Raw genomic sequence first — 17,437 nt, 5'->3', positions numbered from 1 at the left:
CGCACCGCAACGAAGAGTAGCCCCTGCTCACCGCAACTAGAGAAAGCCCGCTTGCAGCAATGAAGACCCAATGCAGCCAAAAATAAAATAAATAAAATAAATTTATATATATAAAAAAAAGATCTATCACTGGCCTGCCTCTGTGTTGTAATTCTCACCAAAGGAATCATTCCTTTTGGTTTGTTCAGTGAACTAACATTTCCTGCATGTCTACTATATGCCAGGTACTATTCTAGGTGCCAGGGGGATCCAGCAGTGAATAAAACAGACAAAAATTTCGTTCCTTATGAAGCTTACTTTCTAGTGGTGGGGGACAGACAATAACCAAATATACATGCGTACATACATACATGTACACATACATACACAGAGTGGGTTAGATGATGTAAGTGCTCATGGGAAAAATAAAGCAGGAAAGGGAAATAGGTAATATTGAGGAGGGCTGCAATTTTGTATAGGATGGCCAAGGAAGGTGTCACTGGGACGATAACAGTTGAGTCAAAGTTAAAAAAAACAAAGGGCGAACGAAATCATCTTTTACCTAGGAAAGAAAACATATTAAGCCACTAGCAGTTTGGGCAAGTAATAACCTGAGCCCTTTGATGTTCAAGGGAATAGGATTTGAGGAAGTTTTAAAATGAGAGAAAGAGTCAGGCTATGGATGCTTAGGGGACGCTGGAAAGGAAAGGGAATATGAGGGTATTCCTAGAGGCAAGGGCAAATACAAACCAGGTTTTCCTCACTATTTCTTAGGGACTGCCTTTAGAGAACAGAATAGTACTAACACTGCAGATATTATTCCTTTTGGAAGCCTTATACCAAGCGAACCTTAGAGAATTCTAAGAAAGCAGAAGGGAAAGAATAAAAAATATAAGAGAGGACAGATCTCCCCATAAATTTTTCTGATAAAAGAGACAGATAGGGCTTCCCTGGTGGTGCAGTGGTTGAGAGTCCGCCTGCCGATGCAGGGGACACAGGTTCGTGCCCCGGTCCAGGAGGATCTCACGTGCCACGGAGCGGCTGGGCCCGTGAGCCATGGCTGCTGAGCCTGCGCGTCCGGAGCCCGTGCTCCGCAACGGGAGAGGCCACAACAGTGAGAGGCCCGCGTACCACAAAAAAAAGAGGCAGATATACAAAAATTAAAAAGAGATGAATCCAAATTAAAGCAGACACTGTAGAAAGCTAGCTAAACTTTTACCTGTCCAAATAACTACTGTTTTAAACCTATAAGATGCTTAAGTCCTAAATGTGCTCTAAGTGCATGTTTACTTCTTCTGCAATTTAAATGCACTATCATTGCTTTTTGCAACATCTTTTTAATATTCTAAGTGACCCTATACCATCCTTAAAAGTCAAGGTAAGAAAATGAAAGTGGACTTGCCCATCTGTGTGACATCATCTCCAAAAGCACATTACACCTGGGAACAACCAGGAAGGGAAAAATACCTGGAGATGACACTTTTGGCCACAAACATTAATTAAGACTATTGGAAAGTTGGAGGAAAAACCATTAACCACCATGACAATATTAGACCTGGGTGATAATTTGGGTAGTAGGACACCCGTGGAAACCTAAGCTTAATTAATTAGAAGGCAGTATAGCACAGCAGGTTCCTTAACTTCTCTAAGTCCACCTCCTCATCTGTAAAATGAGGGCTCACAGGGCTCCTGCCAAGAATCCAGTGAGATCATGCATGCAAAGCCCTTCGCACGGCATCTGGTACAAAGTCAGGCGTACAATAAATGGCTGCTGCCAGGATGAGTCACTTTATTATTAATAATTTACCTGAGCAGCCTTGGCAAACGTTGGCCCGTGGTAGCGGCCACCGATGCGTAACACATCCTCTGTACAGTAAAAGAACTCGGAGAAACCGTAGAACTCGCTGTTGTTGAAGTCAATGGGTGACTGGTAGATGCCATTCAGCGAGGCCTGGCTGGTGCTGGAGCGAGCCAACAGGGGGCTCAGCATGGCCCCACAAGCCACCCAGTCCCCTCTTCCTCGGACATGAAGGACCTGGCTGTTCCTTTCCACCACATCTGTGAGTCCCACAGGCAGGCAGGGATCTAGAAATGGATTGTCAGGACTCAGACCTGTCTTCTGGCCCAGCAACCTGTCACAATGACAAAAACAAACAAAACACATCAGTACTGTACTCAGCCTCCTCTAAGATGCTTCCCAGATATCTTGTTATTCTTCTACGTGACACCCCTAAAAACAAGGATGGAGTGTTACCACGTAGTTGTGTCACGTGAACATTTAAATTATGCAAATTCAATTTAGAAAAAGAAAGAAATATGGCAGTGATTTTGTTCAACCTTTTAGTCAACATGTATATTTCCCAATGTATAGTGAAATTGGAGATGTGAATCTGCTGTTCTCCCTCTGGTCTTCATTCCCATTTGCCTCTTAAAAGTGAAAAGATCTCACCATTCTGAGCGCAATTCTAATGTTTAAAAAAACAACTGGGAGGAGGTGAAGTGGGAAGGGCTGAGGAGTGTCCTGAGGCAGGGACCATGGCAGTGGTGCAGGGACCATGGCAGTGGTGCAGTGGCGATGGGTGGCAAAAGTGACCGAGTACATGCCCAGCTCTGAGGGGGAAGGGAGGGGCAGGTTTTGATTCCCACCATGGCCATCACACCGCTCTGGTTAACTAAAGTCTGTACTTGTCTAGCAACAGTATTCTCATTCCTAAAGAGATTAATATGCAGATCTGGCCAAAGATGGAAATTAAGTAGAGACCAAATAACTTGGCCAACTACAGTTAATTACTCATCAGTTCCTAAGACAAATGTTGAAGAGTGGACTTCCTGGGATGAAGATGCACCCACAAGTGTAGAGACTGAAGGAGGGAATGGTAATGTGGCAACACAACAAAATGCTTTGGAACAAGTGGAACCTACTTTAAAGATGTGACACCACCTATAAGGAAAACTCAGAAAATTATTAAAAAGAGAGAAACATTAAGTTTTAACACCCCAGGAAGCACAGGTTTCTCTACAGATTAGCAGATACACAAGATGAGTAATCAATCTTCTGAACTAGGTAACTTAGATACATGGTAAAAAGAAATACCAATGCATGAGAAGAAGATGCAGCCTCTTCCGAGGCAGCAAAAAACATGATACAGAGATAAAAGAGCAGCAAAACAACAAAGGAAGGAAATGGAAGAGGAAGCACAGTGGCTAAAGTTGGCGTGAAACTTTCATAGTAATTGTTCTTCAGATGCCGTAGTGTCAGCAGGAGTGATCTGAACTCCATAACCCAAGCAACATTTGTATGGATTTAAGAGTACTTTCAGAATACAAACACACTGCTTGGTTTTAATGCCTTCATCAATCATCCAGATAACAGGATTCTACTCTTAGGAGTTTAGACTCAGAAAAACAAAAAACACTTATGAGACAATATTTTCTTTAACATGCTCCCAATAGAAGGCAATTGACTACTGTAGAGAAATTATTACAAACGGGATAAACCAGTAGCTCTTCAAGCCACTGTTTCCAGCTAAACAAATGGGGGTAAATAGTTTTATGGTGGAAAAGAACTCTGCTCTCTATTATGCTTTCCTTTAATGCGCATAATGATAAAAATAATTTTCAGTGCTAAAAAACCCACAACTATTTGTACATTATGGTCTAAATACTTCATCTGGTACACAGTGAAGAATCAGTGGTCTGTCCAGTGCTAGAGGAAAAAATGTCTATTCTGGACTTAAAGAGAATATTTTAAAGGCTAGTTTTAACTACTATTTTAAAGGCTAATTTTGATTAAGATACTTTTAATCTTTTATGCACATTATGGAACCTTAAGTCCCACGTAAGATGCAACTCCACTGTAATTCAGAAAACATGTCCTGCGCACTTCCATGTATTGATAAAATGAACTTCCAGTAGCTACACTGCACTGCACAACTTAAACTGGTGACTTAATTGATCTCACTTATCCTGTGGTACCATGTCTGAAGATGGGCACAGCAAGAAGTCACCACAATAAGCCACTGTACATTTTTGAGTCTTAATAACTAAGATTAGAAGGCACTCTCAAGCAGATCAAGTGGGACTACTAATAGAGGGTCTCTAAAAGATGCTACCCCATTGGCAGGGGTGGTCAGAAAGGAGGAAGCAAGGACGTATCTATCTAGTAGGATGTAACCATTTTTTCCTAATATCTGCAGCCTGACAACATTCTATTTCAGAATCACAGATCCCATGTCAAACATACCTGTTTTTGTTAAGAGTTTCATTCATCACAAGGTCTTCATAGCGCTGCCGGGCAAAGTTGCCCCCGAATCCCAGAAAGGTTGTGACGTAAACCCTATACACATGTTCAGTGTGTTGCACATCACAGCCCAGGTTGAACTCGGCCAGCAAGATCTTCGCAGCTTCTTCCTGTAATACGATGTAAAGGGAACTTTACTTTCGGTTGACTTCTAGAAAGGTATGACATTGCTAATACACTAGATTTCATCTGCTACGACTACTCTTTAAAACGTCTTGTAGCATTCTTTCAACCTCACAGCATTATTTTAAACAAAGACATAAAATGACAAGACTACACAAAAAGGAACAAATCAGAGACTAAATAACAAATTAGAGACTAAAATACTTTCTGTAGTTAGACAGAAGGTAGAATCATTACAGATGATGTCATTATCTGGCATGTACTTTTCTGATTTTCCAATTCTCCAAAATGGGAATGTACTATTTTTATAATCAAAAAAAAAAAAAAAAATCCGGAGACACATAGTTTTTTGAGGCAGAAGCTTGGTGTGTCTCCCTAGTTTTTTGAGGCAGAAGCCTGGTGTGTCTCCCTTTGCTATCCTTTTCTACTTCAGCCAAAAAGAAAAAAAAAATCCTTTGACAAATAAATTTAAGGAATTTGAGAGATCATCATGAGATCTATTCTATGGCTTTTTCTAAAACTATTTAAGATGCCTTAATATTCCCTGTGACAGATTTGAGGATTAGAAAAGTTCAATTTTATTGTACCTCTGTTTGTTTTTTTTTTTGACTTCAGGTACAGAGGTTGAATTAGTCATATTCCTCAGTTCATGGCACACTATCATGGCAAAGCCCCACTTTTATTTTATTTATTTACTTCCTTTTATCCTCATACTCACTGCCATTCTGGCTCTTGCCACAGGCAATCATTCTAATGTGCTTAATATGTAGTGTTTGCATGTATTGTTGCAAAATGGGATTGTTTTGAATGTATTTATTTTAAATTTCTGAAAATGCTACCGTGCCCAGCATTTCCACTCCTAGGTATATACTCAAGAAAGCTGAAAACATGTCTACACAAAAATGTTACATGAGTGCTCATAGCAGCGCTATCCATAACAGCCAAAAACTGGAAACAACCTAAATGTCCATCAGCTGATGAATGATAAACAAAATGTGTCATGGTCACACAATGGAATGTTATTCAGCCAAAAAGGGAATAAAGTACTGATATCTGCTACAACATGGATAAGCCTTGAAAACTTTTGCTAAATGAAAGAAGCCTGACATAAAAGGCCACAGATTTTATGGTTCCATAGGCAAATCCATAGGGACAGAAAGATTAATGGTTGTCGGGGCTGGGGAGAGGGGAATGGTGAGTAACTGTTATGGCCTCTCCCATTGCGGAGCACAGGCTCCAGATGCACAGGCTCAGCGGCCATGGCTCACGGGCCCAGCTGCTCCGCGGCATGTGGGATCTTCCCGGACCGGGGCACGAACCCGTGTCCCCTGCATCGGCAGGCGGACTCTCAACCACTGCGCCCCCAGGGAAGCCCGGGGCTTCTTTTTGAGGTGATGAAATGTTCTGGAATTTGACAGTGGTGATTGCACAACTTTGTGAACGGTACAAAAAATTAGATATTTAGGATTATTTAAAATGTTTAAAGTACTATTGTGTTATGTCTCTTTGTTTCTTTCCTTTCTTTACTAAGCACAAAGATCCATTATATTGCTATGTACACATCTAATTTGTTGCTTGCAAATATACTTTCTATACCAGTGTTGCTTTCTAAGTCTGCACACACACAAAAAGCCATTTGTTTAAGACTTTAAGGCTCAATGCCACCTGTCACTTATTCCTTAGTATCAGAACCATGCCTTCATTTTACCTGTTGAATACATACTAACAAATATAGACTAAACAGTCTCATAACCTAGTTCCCCAAATCTGCAACCCCACCACAGACAATCTCTTCTGAATGCCAAACCCACATTTTCAACATACCCAAAATTGAACTGCTTTGTGATAGGACTTCAGAGCTAGAGACCAGAAAGATACTCTCACCCAAACCATACCTGTGTGCTTAGCATCAACCCTGCCCTTTCCCCTGTGGTCTCTCTCTCTCAGTGACTAGGTTCTTCACCCTTCCAGTTACCTAAGCTGGACCCTTAGCATCTGGCCATCCCTTCCTGCCCTACCCACATCACCACGTTACACTGTTTTTTTACTCCAAAATATCCCTTGAAATCTGTCCCCTCCCTTCCATTTCCACTTACACTGTCTAGTTTAGCTCTTTAGCACTTCTCACCCAAGGTTCCCCAACCTACAGTTTTTTCTCCTGACACCAAAATTATTTTCTTAAAAAATAGATTGGGGGGCTTCCCTGGTGGTGCAGTGGTTGAGAATCTGCCTGCTAATGCAGGGGACACAGGTTCGAGCCCTGGTCTGGGAGGATCCCACATGCCGCGGAGCACCTAGGCCCGTGAGCCACAACTACTGAGCCTGCGCGTCTGGAGCCTGTGCTCCGCAACACGAGAGGCCGCGATAGTGAGAGGCCCGCGCACCGCGATGAAGAGTGGCCCCCGCTTGCCACAACTAGAGAAAGCCCTTGCACAGAAACAAAGACCCAACACAGCAAAAATAAATTAATTAATTAATGTCAGATGCAGGCTTGTGACATCCTCTGTCACATAGGGGAGGATGTAAGTCAGGCACCCGCAGATAAGCAAAGCTTTCACTTTAAAAAAAAAAAAAAGAAAAGAAAAAAAAAATAGATTGGAACTCAGTCACACAATTAACATATAGTCACAAAATTCAGAGCTGGGGACCCTCAGAGTTTAATTATTTCACAGATGATGAAACTTAGGCCCATATGACTGCCCTACTCAAAAACCTTTGCTGGTTCCCCACTGTCTACAGATAAAAAAGCCAAATCCCCTAGCATGGCACCCAAGACTCCTTATGATCTAACTTCATCTTATCTTCCCAGCCTTCCCTATTACCACACTTGAAAATCCCATACTGCAACAGGCTATTCATCATTACCTGGACATTCTGGGCTCTTTGCTGTTTTCTGTGCCTTTGTGCATACTGTCACCTCCATGCAGATGGCCTTCCCTCAACCTCCACTATGCAAAAGCCTGCTATCATCCAAGGCCCAGGTAAATACCTTACTTTCCTTGAAGGCAGCATGGAAGGTCCTATTCAAGCCTTTGCAAATGGGGTTGACCCTGCCAGTTCCCACATTGCTGTGGCTCTCTGTTTAGACCCAAGGTTCTCAACCAGAGGTGATTTTGCACCCCCAGGGGCATCTGGCAATGTCTGAAGACACTTTTAATTGTCAAAACTGGGAGTTTGGGGGAAGTACGGGCGTTGCTGCACCTGATAGAGGCCAGGGATGCTGCTAAACGTCATATAATGCACAGAACAGCCCTCCACAACAAAGACTTATTCAGCCCCAAATGCCAATAGTGCCAATGATGAGAAACCCTGGTTTAGATCAAATTACAACACTGTCATGGTCTGCCTGTTATCACAGGCTGTCTCCACTGATAGATTATAAGCTTTTGGGGGCAGTGTAACATGTCTTATTTCTTGCACATACTAGGTGCTAAAAAATGTTTTATTTCTTTTTCCTCTGTATGATGAAACTTCTCCCTCAAAATACATTTTTACATTCTAGTCAGGTAAGGAATAACAGAAGCACAAGGATGGAATCATCAGTAAAGGAAAGGGAATAACGTTTAATTAACACGTATGTAATAAATACTGTACTCCAGGATTTATATTATCATGCTTAATCCTCAGGCAACTCTTCCAGATAAGTAGTATAGTTATAATTGCTAAAATGTATTAAACGTTATTATGTGCTGGGCAGCTTGCTAAGTGCTTTATACACGTGGTATTACTTCATCCTCACAACTTTATGAAGTAGATACTATTATTATTCTCTTTTTACACACGAGGAAACTGAGGCTTAGAGAGGTAACCAACCCAAGATAACACAAGCTAGCAATGGTCTGAACCAACATTTGGACCCAGGCCATTTGGTCTAAGTCCAAACATAGTGCCCTTCCTTCTCAAAGACTGGCATTCCTAGCCACTGAATTCCCCCAACAGGTAAAATACCTGTTGTGGAGAAAGGACAGAAGTTGAGGTAGGAACTTCATAAGCAATTTGGAGAGAGGCTCCTCCCATATCCAGTATCCCTACTGTCCTTCTGCGTCCTGTTGCCAATTCCTGGGGAGCCTCGGCATCTGATTCTGAAATAAATAAGAGAACAGAAGGGGTCTAGTAATTAAAAGCCAAAATTAAGTTTAAAGGGAAAAAAACCCCAGAAATCCCTTAAAAAATTGAAAGCAAACTGAGATAAATTAATCTAACTGTACCAACTATATATTATACAAAAAATTACTTTAAGTGACTTAAAACATGGTATTTTGACTATGTATCTCTTGTAGAATATATCTTAATGACAAAAGAAACGAATAAACTGCATTCCAGTAGTTTTATTGGTAATACATTATTATTTTTAAACAATTAAACATATATTATGAAATAAAGTTAAATAAATGTTTATGTAAATAGCTTTAGGAACAAATATTCAGCATAAGAGAAAAAGGATTTGATTTTAATATAAAATCAAAGAAATTAAACAATAATCTTATAATCTTAAATATGAAGCAGAACTATCACTATGAGATCATGATTTATTTTTCTTTTAAAAAAAATACAATTTCCTAGCTCTGTCCACTGAAAAGGCCTAGAAGCGATGATAATCCAGGAGCAATGAGCACCGCTGTTGTCTAGACCACAATCTCTAAACATCATTTTCCACTAAAAGAAACAAGGGCTCCTTAAAAAAAAATGGCTGATGCTAGGGTCTAAGAGTAGAAAAAATACAAGATGAGCATAGAATACCATCGTATGCCAATATGCCAGGGAAACAGAAAAGACTACCGGGATCATGTTAAAAGGGTACAAGAGCCAACTTAAATGTGCTCCTACCGGCCAATGATGGTAAAATTTGAGCACCAAAAAGAATAATGATGTGATGGACTGCAATGCATCAGATAAATTAAAATCCGCAAGTTCATAAGGATACTGAAAAAAAAAATTCACTGGTTACCTTCGGAAGTTGCTAGGACACCAGCTCATTATTCAAAAACTTGATAAATAAAAGCAAAGAATCAAGGGTTCATTCTGTTTTTCCCGCAGGAACTATATTTCAGGATAACCAAATGGCTAATGAAGAAAATTTCATTATATAAAAATCCTAACTGTTAAATGCAGAAAGAATGACAGAATTAGAAAAATCACCATTCTGCAACCTCTAATGAGAAAACAAATATAAGTAATGATCACAATTGGCTGCTATAACCATTAGGTGAAAAGTGGATAGAAAATTTTTATAACAGATCAGATCAGACTGACAATACCTGAATCCTGAACACCTGTTCAGTCTTAACATGACTAAAAGTAAGACAACCAGATATTGCAAAACTCCTGATGTGATACAGCAGGGAACAGCACCACCTACGATTTATTCTTGCCAAAAGAACTGAATCTGAGTCTAATCAAGCTTCTATACCTAACCTCCAGTTTACAGAACAAAAGCGGGGGAGGGGAGGAAAAACATGTTAAAGATCCCACAAAGATTCAGTCAACCAAAGCCAGAATGTGGCAAATTCATTCCATCAAGTGACCCAGTTTTGGCGGCTTTTTGGTTGTTGGGTTTTTGTTGTTGTTGTTGTTTGTTGAATGATTTGGAAAAAAGAGTTTGGGGGGAAGGTTAACTGTTACAGATTAAAAGAGACCTATCAATCAAATGTAATCTGTGATCTATGTTCAGATTCTGATCTGAACAAGACAACTACAAATAAATATTCTTGATATAATTGGGGAACTCTCTACCTAGGCATGAGATGGTTGTTATCAATACATGATATTAGGAATTGTTAAGTTTGTTAAGTTTAAAAATGGAACTGAGGGGGAATTCCCTGTCTGTCCAGTGGTTAAGACTCCACGCTTTCACTGCTGAGGGCCCAGGTTCAATCCCTGGTTGGGGAACTAAGATCCCACAAGCTGCATGGCATGGTGCAGCAAAACAATTTAAAAAAAAAAAAGAAAAAAATCAAATAAAAATGGAACTGTGGATATTTTTGTTGGTTTGTTTTGAAACTCCTTATCTATTAGAGGTATTACTGAAGTACATGAAGACAAGGTGATTATGTGTGGTGTTTGCTTTTAAAAATCCAGTAGGGTTACAGCAGAAAATAACACAACATTGTAAAGCAATTATACTCCAATAAAGATATTTTTTAAAAAATCCAGTAGGGAAAAAAACCTGTGTTGTATGGAAGGAGTGTGGGAACAAAACAATGGCAAATTGTTAATAACTGTTGAAACTAGGTAATGGGTTCATGGAGGTTCATTTTATTAATTACTCTACTTTTGTGAACGCCTGAAACTTTCCATATTAAAAAGTTAAAAAGAAATAAAAGAAAGCAAATTACGACTGGGAAATGAAGCATCTTAAGTTTTGAAAAAAGAAAGAAAAAAAAAGAAAGAAAACTCAAAATTAGCACTTACATGCTACTGATAGGTTATGACATAAACCTTCAGCCCTTAGAACTGTCATAAGAAGACAATACTACTCACCATCCTCATGGTCGAATCTTCCCAAAACAAAGTTGATTCCAATCCATGCATAAACCCCTAAGTAAGAAATATAGAAGCCCTTGCTTAATTCTCTACTGCTATAGCATGTATATACCTCTCCCAGGGCTGCTCTTTTCCTCCTTTTCTTGGAAAAAAAGTGATAACAGTATTTTATTCCACACTCTCAGTGTATGAATTTAAAATCTTTTATCTTGTGATGTTTTTCCCTTTTAAAATTATTTGCATTTTCTAAATTTCTTACAATGAATAGGAATTAATGTATAAAAATAAATGTAAAAAGATAAAAATCTTGGAGTTCTAGTTCTGGGCAAGCACACTCACCCTGTCTCCCTACTGACTACAAGTATAAACTCTGGATAGAATATTTGGAGCAGCTTTCTGAGAACTCTGAAAGTAAATGATAGTGGGCACACTGGGACAGAGATCAGACTTTAAAGTACCACCAAAACCACAGTGAGTTTCCCATTCTTCCCCCTCAGATACTACCTGGCCTGGACTCAAAATCAGCTTGAAATACAAAAGTACACACCAGATGTGGACAGAAAGAACTTCAAGACCTTGCTTTGTGGTCCAAGGATCAGAAAAGGGGACTCCAAAGGTTCAGAAAGAGTGGCAAGAAATTCCTTGCTTTTTTAAAAATTCTGTTCTCTCCTACCCCAGGCCATCTTGCAACAGCAGAGGTAGAGACTGGGTAGATGCCTAAACCAGGCATGTGAGAGATGTGAATCCTTCTTTCTGACCAGAGCAGCTACAGCCTCAAGAGCTGGGGCAAATCCCTATTGCTTTTTTTTTCTCCCTTCGTCCTCTACCACTTAGCCTTGGATATAGATGCAGTCATGGGAAATGCATGGCAGAGTGGGCAAATTAAATCCCTGGCTTTCTGACCTAAGGACCATGAAAGTGAACCTCAGGGAACCAGAAAGTATTGGGGAGACTGTGGAGAGTGGGGAATAAACTGGTGTAGGAACTCCTGGACTCACATGCATGATCTGACTCTAAACAACATATCAAAGCTTTTGAGAACTGACATACTGGCTAGTCAACACATTTGTATGGGGCTGTGCCCAGGTTCAGACGGGCCACTGGCTGGCACACACATGGGACAAATCCAAATAGCCATGCCAAAGCTTTGAAAAATGAATCAGCAGAATCACAGCCCAGAGAAGCCAGGTCAGAACTTAAGGCTTGAACCTAACCAGTCTGCTAAGACAAAAATTAACATTCTCTTTATGATTGAAACAAGACCCAGGGTCTAACAATGTAATATTCAAAATATCCAGGATACAATATAAAATGACTTGTCAGGGCTTCCCTGGTGGTGCAGTGGTTGAGAGTCCGCCTGCCGATACAGGGGACACGGGTTCATGCCCCGGTCCGGGAAGATCCCACATGCCGCGGAGTGGCTGGGCCTGTGAGCCATGGCCGCTGAGCCTGCGCGTCCGGAGCCTGTGCTCCGCAACGGGAGAGGCCACAACAGTGAGAGGCCCGTGTACCGCAAAGAAAAAAAAAAAAAATGACTTGTCATACAAAGAACTAGGAAAATCTCAACCTTTCCAATCTCAAGGGAAAAGATGCCAACCCTGAGATGACACAGGTGTTGGAATTATCAAATAAAGCAGCTATACAGCCAAGAAATAAGAGCAGTCTTCCAATGAATGGAAAGATAGAAAGTCTCAGCAAAGAAATGGAGTAAAACCAAACAGGAATTTTAGGACTGAAAAAGGCAATACTGAGATTGAAAAAGGTGAACCTTTTCCTTTATGTGAACTGCAACTAGAAGACAAAAGATTTTCTGTTTTTCAAGAAATTGAAACATAATTCATCATACAGGCCACATTTGGGCTACATGAGAACATGCATTCAACTCCACCCCAAAACTACAAACCCCAAGTGCAAGCTTTTACTCCTCAAGGCCCAATACCTTCCTGCTTCCCAGAGATCACTTCTGCCTGAGACTGAGAAAAGAGGAAGTCAAACTCCAGAGGTAAATCTTTCACTAGATCAGCCAAGATAGCCAACTGCTTCCTGCAATAAAGAACAAAAAACCTGAGTTAATGGTTAAACTCTCTTCTCACAAACAACCTCAACTTGACCTTCTACTTAGCCTTCTTAGACCTCACTGTTCACCTACCCAAGACACTTGATCCCTTCTTCTGTTTGGTACCCCCTTCGAGATTTCAAAGGTTTAAAATTACTCAAAAGTATAGCCTCCTCAGGGCAGGAATAAAGACATAGACATAGCGAATGGACTTGTGGACACGGGGCGGGCAGGGTGGGGGGAAGCTGGGGCAAAGTGAGAGTAGCATCGACATATATACACTACCGAATGTAAAATAGTTAGCTAGTGGGAAGCAGCAGCATAGCACAGGGAGATCAGCTCAGTGCTTTGCGATGACTGAGAGGGGTGGGATAGGGAGGGTGGGAGGCAGATGCAAGAGGGAGGAGATATGGGGATATATGTATGCATATGGCTGATTCACTTTGTTGTATAACAGAAACTAACACAGTATTGTGAAGCAATTATACTCCAATAAAGATCTATTTTAAAAAAAAGTATAGCCTCCTTCTTAAAAGGCAATATGGTAACAGTAATACTTATCCTTTATACAATGTTACAATTCAAATAGTATTAAAAGATGAGACTATGGTTCTATGCCTCTCACAGGCTAAGTATGGATAAGCTACAGGAAACTGAAACACAGTTTCATAATCTATAAAACAGATGTAATTACGTTATTCCTAACCACTATGAAAGGAAGCTGTTAAATTGAGGAACACAATCTCATCCTTAGATCTCACACAATACAGAAAAAGTGTCTCACATCACCACATAAGAAGCACTGTTTGGCCCACAAAGTTTTACATGATCTTTTACATTAACAATGAACTTTTAAACCTCCTTTTCCATATTTCAAGGTTGATTTTTTTTTCTTTATAAAAATCTTTATCATTTGGAAAACCCAGACCAGGATCAAAATCCAAAGGTCATAATTTGGGGATGACGCTTGAAGCTTAGTATCTACAGCGCTGTTTTGTCCTCTAAAGTTTTATGTTATTAGTATTATCAGATAAAAACAAGCAAAGAAACAAAGCTAGAACTAATCATATAAATCTAGAGACAATGCTCGTTAAAAATAAGAGCAATTACCTTGGATTTTTAAAATTACTCATTACAAAAATATTCTGCTGGCTATCCTGGTTGCCAGCATGACTTGGCGAAGAATGTTATTAGCACTTGAAAGTGAAAATTACATTTAAAGTAATAATCTTCCAATATATAACGTCATTGTTATACACAAGAAATTTTTATGATAGCAATTTCATATGGGGAACTAGAGGTGCTATTTTGCCCTCCTTATTGGATATGGTTCTAAACTACCCAAAGAAGAGGGCTTGCTGGTTTTGGTGATGACATGGAAGAATGGGTACCAACACACACTGCTGTTTGGAATATAAATTACTGGTACAACCTTTCTAAAGGGCAATCTGGGACTAGGTATCAAAGTTTTTAATGTGCTTAACCTTTGACCCAGCAACTACATTTTAAGACATTTATTGCAATGAAATCATCAGATAAGAATACAGAGAGAAAAAATACTACAGCATTATTTATAACAATGAAAAACTGGAAATAACCTAAATGCACGTATATCAGTAGTGACTGGCTAAATAATTTATGGGATAGTCACGCAATGTAATAGTACACAGATATTAAAAGAAATGAGGTCAATTTATATCTATATGTATTGACATGAAAAGATGTCCAATATATTTTGAGTTCCAACAGGTTACAAAACAGTACATATAATATGATCCCAATTTATGTTAATAAACAAAACACTCTTCATGTATTACACAGGATAGGACAGAACTTTCATTTTCTAAAATTCAATATTGTTTCTTTATTAAAAAAAACATTTTATGGCAAAACATTGACAATTGTTGAAGCTGGGTGGCAAGTAAATGCGGATTCATTACATCATTCTCTCTACTTCTATATGCATTTGAAATTTCCCATAATAAAGTTTTTTTTCTTAAATTATCACTTCGTAATTCTTTAAAGGTATTTCCATCACAAACTAAAAAGGCAGTGGAACAAATTCTGTTAGTCTAGGCCTTCGGCAAAAAAAATAAAACCTAGTGCTAATAAATCCAAAATACAGTCCAGGGGATTCAAACCCATTTTGAATATTGCTCACAAATGCTAATAAATTAACAAAGCATTAATTATACAAAACAGGGTCTTGCAGTGATTGTTACACTTACGTCAACAACTATAGCTACCTTAGAAGTAGCAATGATTTCATAAGCCCAGGGTAGATCTAGGCATTATTAAAAGAGCTGATCAAAAAACAAGTTAGGGCTTCCCTGGTGGCGCAGTGGTTGAGAGTCCGCCTGCCGATACAGGGGACACGGGTTTGTGCCCCGGTCCGGGAAGATCCCACATGCTGCAGAGCGGCTGGGCCCGTGAGCCATGGCCGCTGAGCCTGCGCGTCCGGAGCCTGTACTCCGCAATGGGAGAGGCCACAGCAGTAAGAGGCCCGCGTAAAAAAAAAAAAAAAAAAAAAAGTTAAAGGCAAGTTCTTTAAAAATTCTTAAGATAAAATAAATACTAATATTCAGAGCTTCCACGATGACAGGGAACATCTTAGACAAATGGGGTGGAGCTACATAGTTGATTTTGTTTAAATAGAAACTTCTTTGACAAACAGAGGAAAGGCTGGGCAGTGCCAGGAGATGAGGCAATCCTCTCCTTTGCTCCAGACACACAAAATGTGGCCATTTCATCACCCTGCTGGTTGGCTCTGCCTTTTTGACCTCCGAGTCAGCTTTTTCTCTGGCCCTCCACCCTCCTTCCTTGTTTTTGAGACCTTAGTCCACTCACGGCCCTGTGATGTGGCACCACCTATGTCATCCATACTCTTCACATGGTTTCTAAAAGTTTGAATGATGTATTACTTATGTCAAAAACAAAAATTCTAAATTTCACGTGTAGTATGATTACAATTTTGTAGAAGTTACACATAGATATATACAGAGAGAAAGGAATAGGACAAAATGAAACAGTTTTGATAGGGCAGTAGAATTATAACTTCTTTGTTTTGATTTTAAGATTTCCTTTAATGATGTAAGGTTCTAGCAATAACATTTTAAACTTTAGTTTTAAAAATAAGTAAAAACAAATCAAAAAAAAAAATTTAAAGATCAAGATGTATGGGAAAACAAGGAGCTAGAAGGCCTTTCAGATTGACAAATGGCTACATAAAATAATCTGCTTCTCAACAGTAAACCAGTAACTCTGTGTCTGAGCAGAAGGAAAGTAGTCAACTGGAAGAAGTGTTGACATACATGTCTGGCACAAGCAGAATGGAGCCCTACACACATGGCAGAGGTTTTCCTTGCTGTTGGCCAAGTACATGAAATGAAACTTTGTGGAAAAGGGAACTGCTATTTATCAAGGAAAAACATCTAAGCTAATAAAAAATACCCTATGACTATGAGACTGTGAACATTGCAGAAGGATGGGTGCTCAAGTTAAGGGAGCTCATTCCTACCTCAAGACCATAATAAGTATGGAGGGGTCAGGGAGGTGTCAAAAGGGAGAAATCACAAACAAGGAGGGGTCTGACCTAAGCATAGCTGCTGCCTCTTCGTCTTCCTCCTCTTTCAGTGAAGGAAGAAGGATCAGGTGGCAAAAAGCCAGGCTAAACTGCCAAGGTCAAGCGGAAAAGACTTAACCAGCAGGGGTTGAAAAAAGTGGTCTAAAGCAATGGAGACTAAGCTTTGCAAGTAGCACCAACTATCATCAGGGAGCCAGGCAAAGTTATAGAGAAAACCCCATTCGTACCAGAGCCCTCCTACTAGACCCCAGGTACCCAGCCCCTCAGGTGACCCTCCTACTACCCTTCTGAAATTATGCTCCCCTTCTAGGGGCCTCATGATCCAAATTTATTACATCACCACTGCTCCCAACCCTCAATCAAAACTAAGAATCATTACAACCATCCCAAATAGATATTGATCCCAAAGAAGCAAACGACATGGAGGTGTGATCAACTGATTGTGAAATAACGGGGTGTAGGAGTGGCTCTGCTCTATTTTGAGCAAGAAGTCTTTTAGTGCCACCTGGCAACTCTGTGTGCTGTACCCACATCCTGCCTTCAGACCAGGGAACCACAGAGAATAATGTATGAAACTGCACTTTCAACTCTTGGGCCACCCACTCTCCTGCATCTCACCTCTCGGAGAGAAGCCTCATGCCTGCTGTGCATAGGATGTAAAGGGGGGTCTCCCTGTGCTTCCTCACAGGCACATGAGCAGCAGCAAAGCTCAGCAGAGGACGAAGGTAATCGCTGGCATGTTCTGGAGTGTCTGCCATTGCAGAGATTCCTTAAGTAAGATAAAATACTTTCTTTAAAGAGCAGATCACATAGACTCAGAAGACTGATACCCCATAAGGTTCTGTTTAAGGTCCTAAACATTTCTTTCATAAGAGAAGGGTAGCAATGAATCCCTCCCATTATCCAGAACCTC

At 40.1% G+C, this 17,437-nt stretch overlaps 1 protein-coding gene and 1 pseudogene across 4 annotated transcripts in view; one reads left to right on the top strand and one right to left on the bottom strand.

The window, feature by feature from the left end:
* The window catches only part of ENTPD7 (ectonucleoside triphosphate diphosphohydrolase 7), a 37,398-nt gene that overhangs the window by 4,875 nt on the left and 15,086 nt on the right, over window positions 1-17,437 (bottom strand). For all 4 annotated transcript variants that reach the window (XM_024735045.1, XM_024735046.1, XM_024735043.1 and 1 more), the window contains 6 exons: window positions 17,143-17,293; window positions 12,825-12,928; window positions 10,883-10,939; window positions 8,351-8,484; window positions 4,223-4,389; window positions 1,787-2,111 (listed from right to left, as the gene is read on the bottom strand). In XM_024735045.1, the coding sequence (XP_024590813.1) occupies window positions 1,787-2,111; window positions 4,223-4,389; window positions 8,351-8,484; window positions 10,883-10,939; window positions 12,825-12,928; window positions 17,143-17,293 (938 nt within the window). The remainder of the gene's footprint in view (window positions 1-1,786; window positions 2,112-4,222; window positions 4,390-8,350; window positions 8,485-10,882; window positions 10,940-12,824; window positions 12,929-17,142; window positions 17,294-17,437) is intronic.
* Window positions 2,627-3,198, top strand: LOC112392926 (receptor-binding cancer antigen expressed on SiSo cells pseudogene; annotated as a pseudogene).

Source organism: Neophocaena asiaeorientalis, unplaced genomic scaffold, assembly GCF_003031525.2.
Source record: "Neophocaena asiaeorientalis asiaeorientalis breed wild unplaced genomic scaffold, Neophocaena_asiaeorientalis_V1.1 scaffold240, whole genome shotgun sequence".
Classification (NCBI taxonomy): domain Eukaryota; kingdom Metazoa; phylum Chordata; class Mammalia; order Artiodactyla; family Phocoenidae; genus Neophocaena; species Neophocaena asiaeorientalis.
This window is presented reverse-complemented; position numbering and strand designations above follow the sequence as displayed.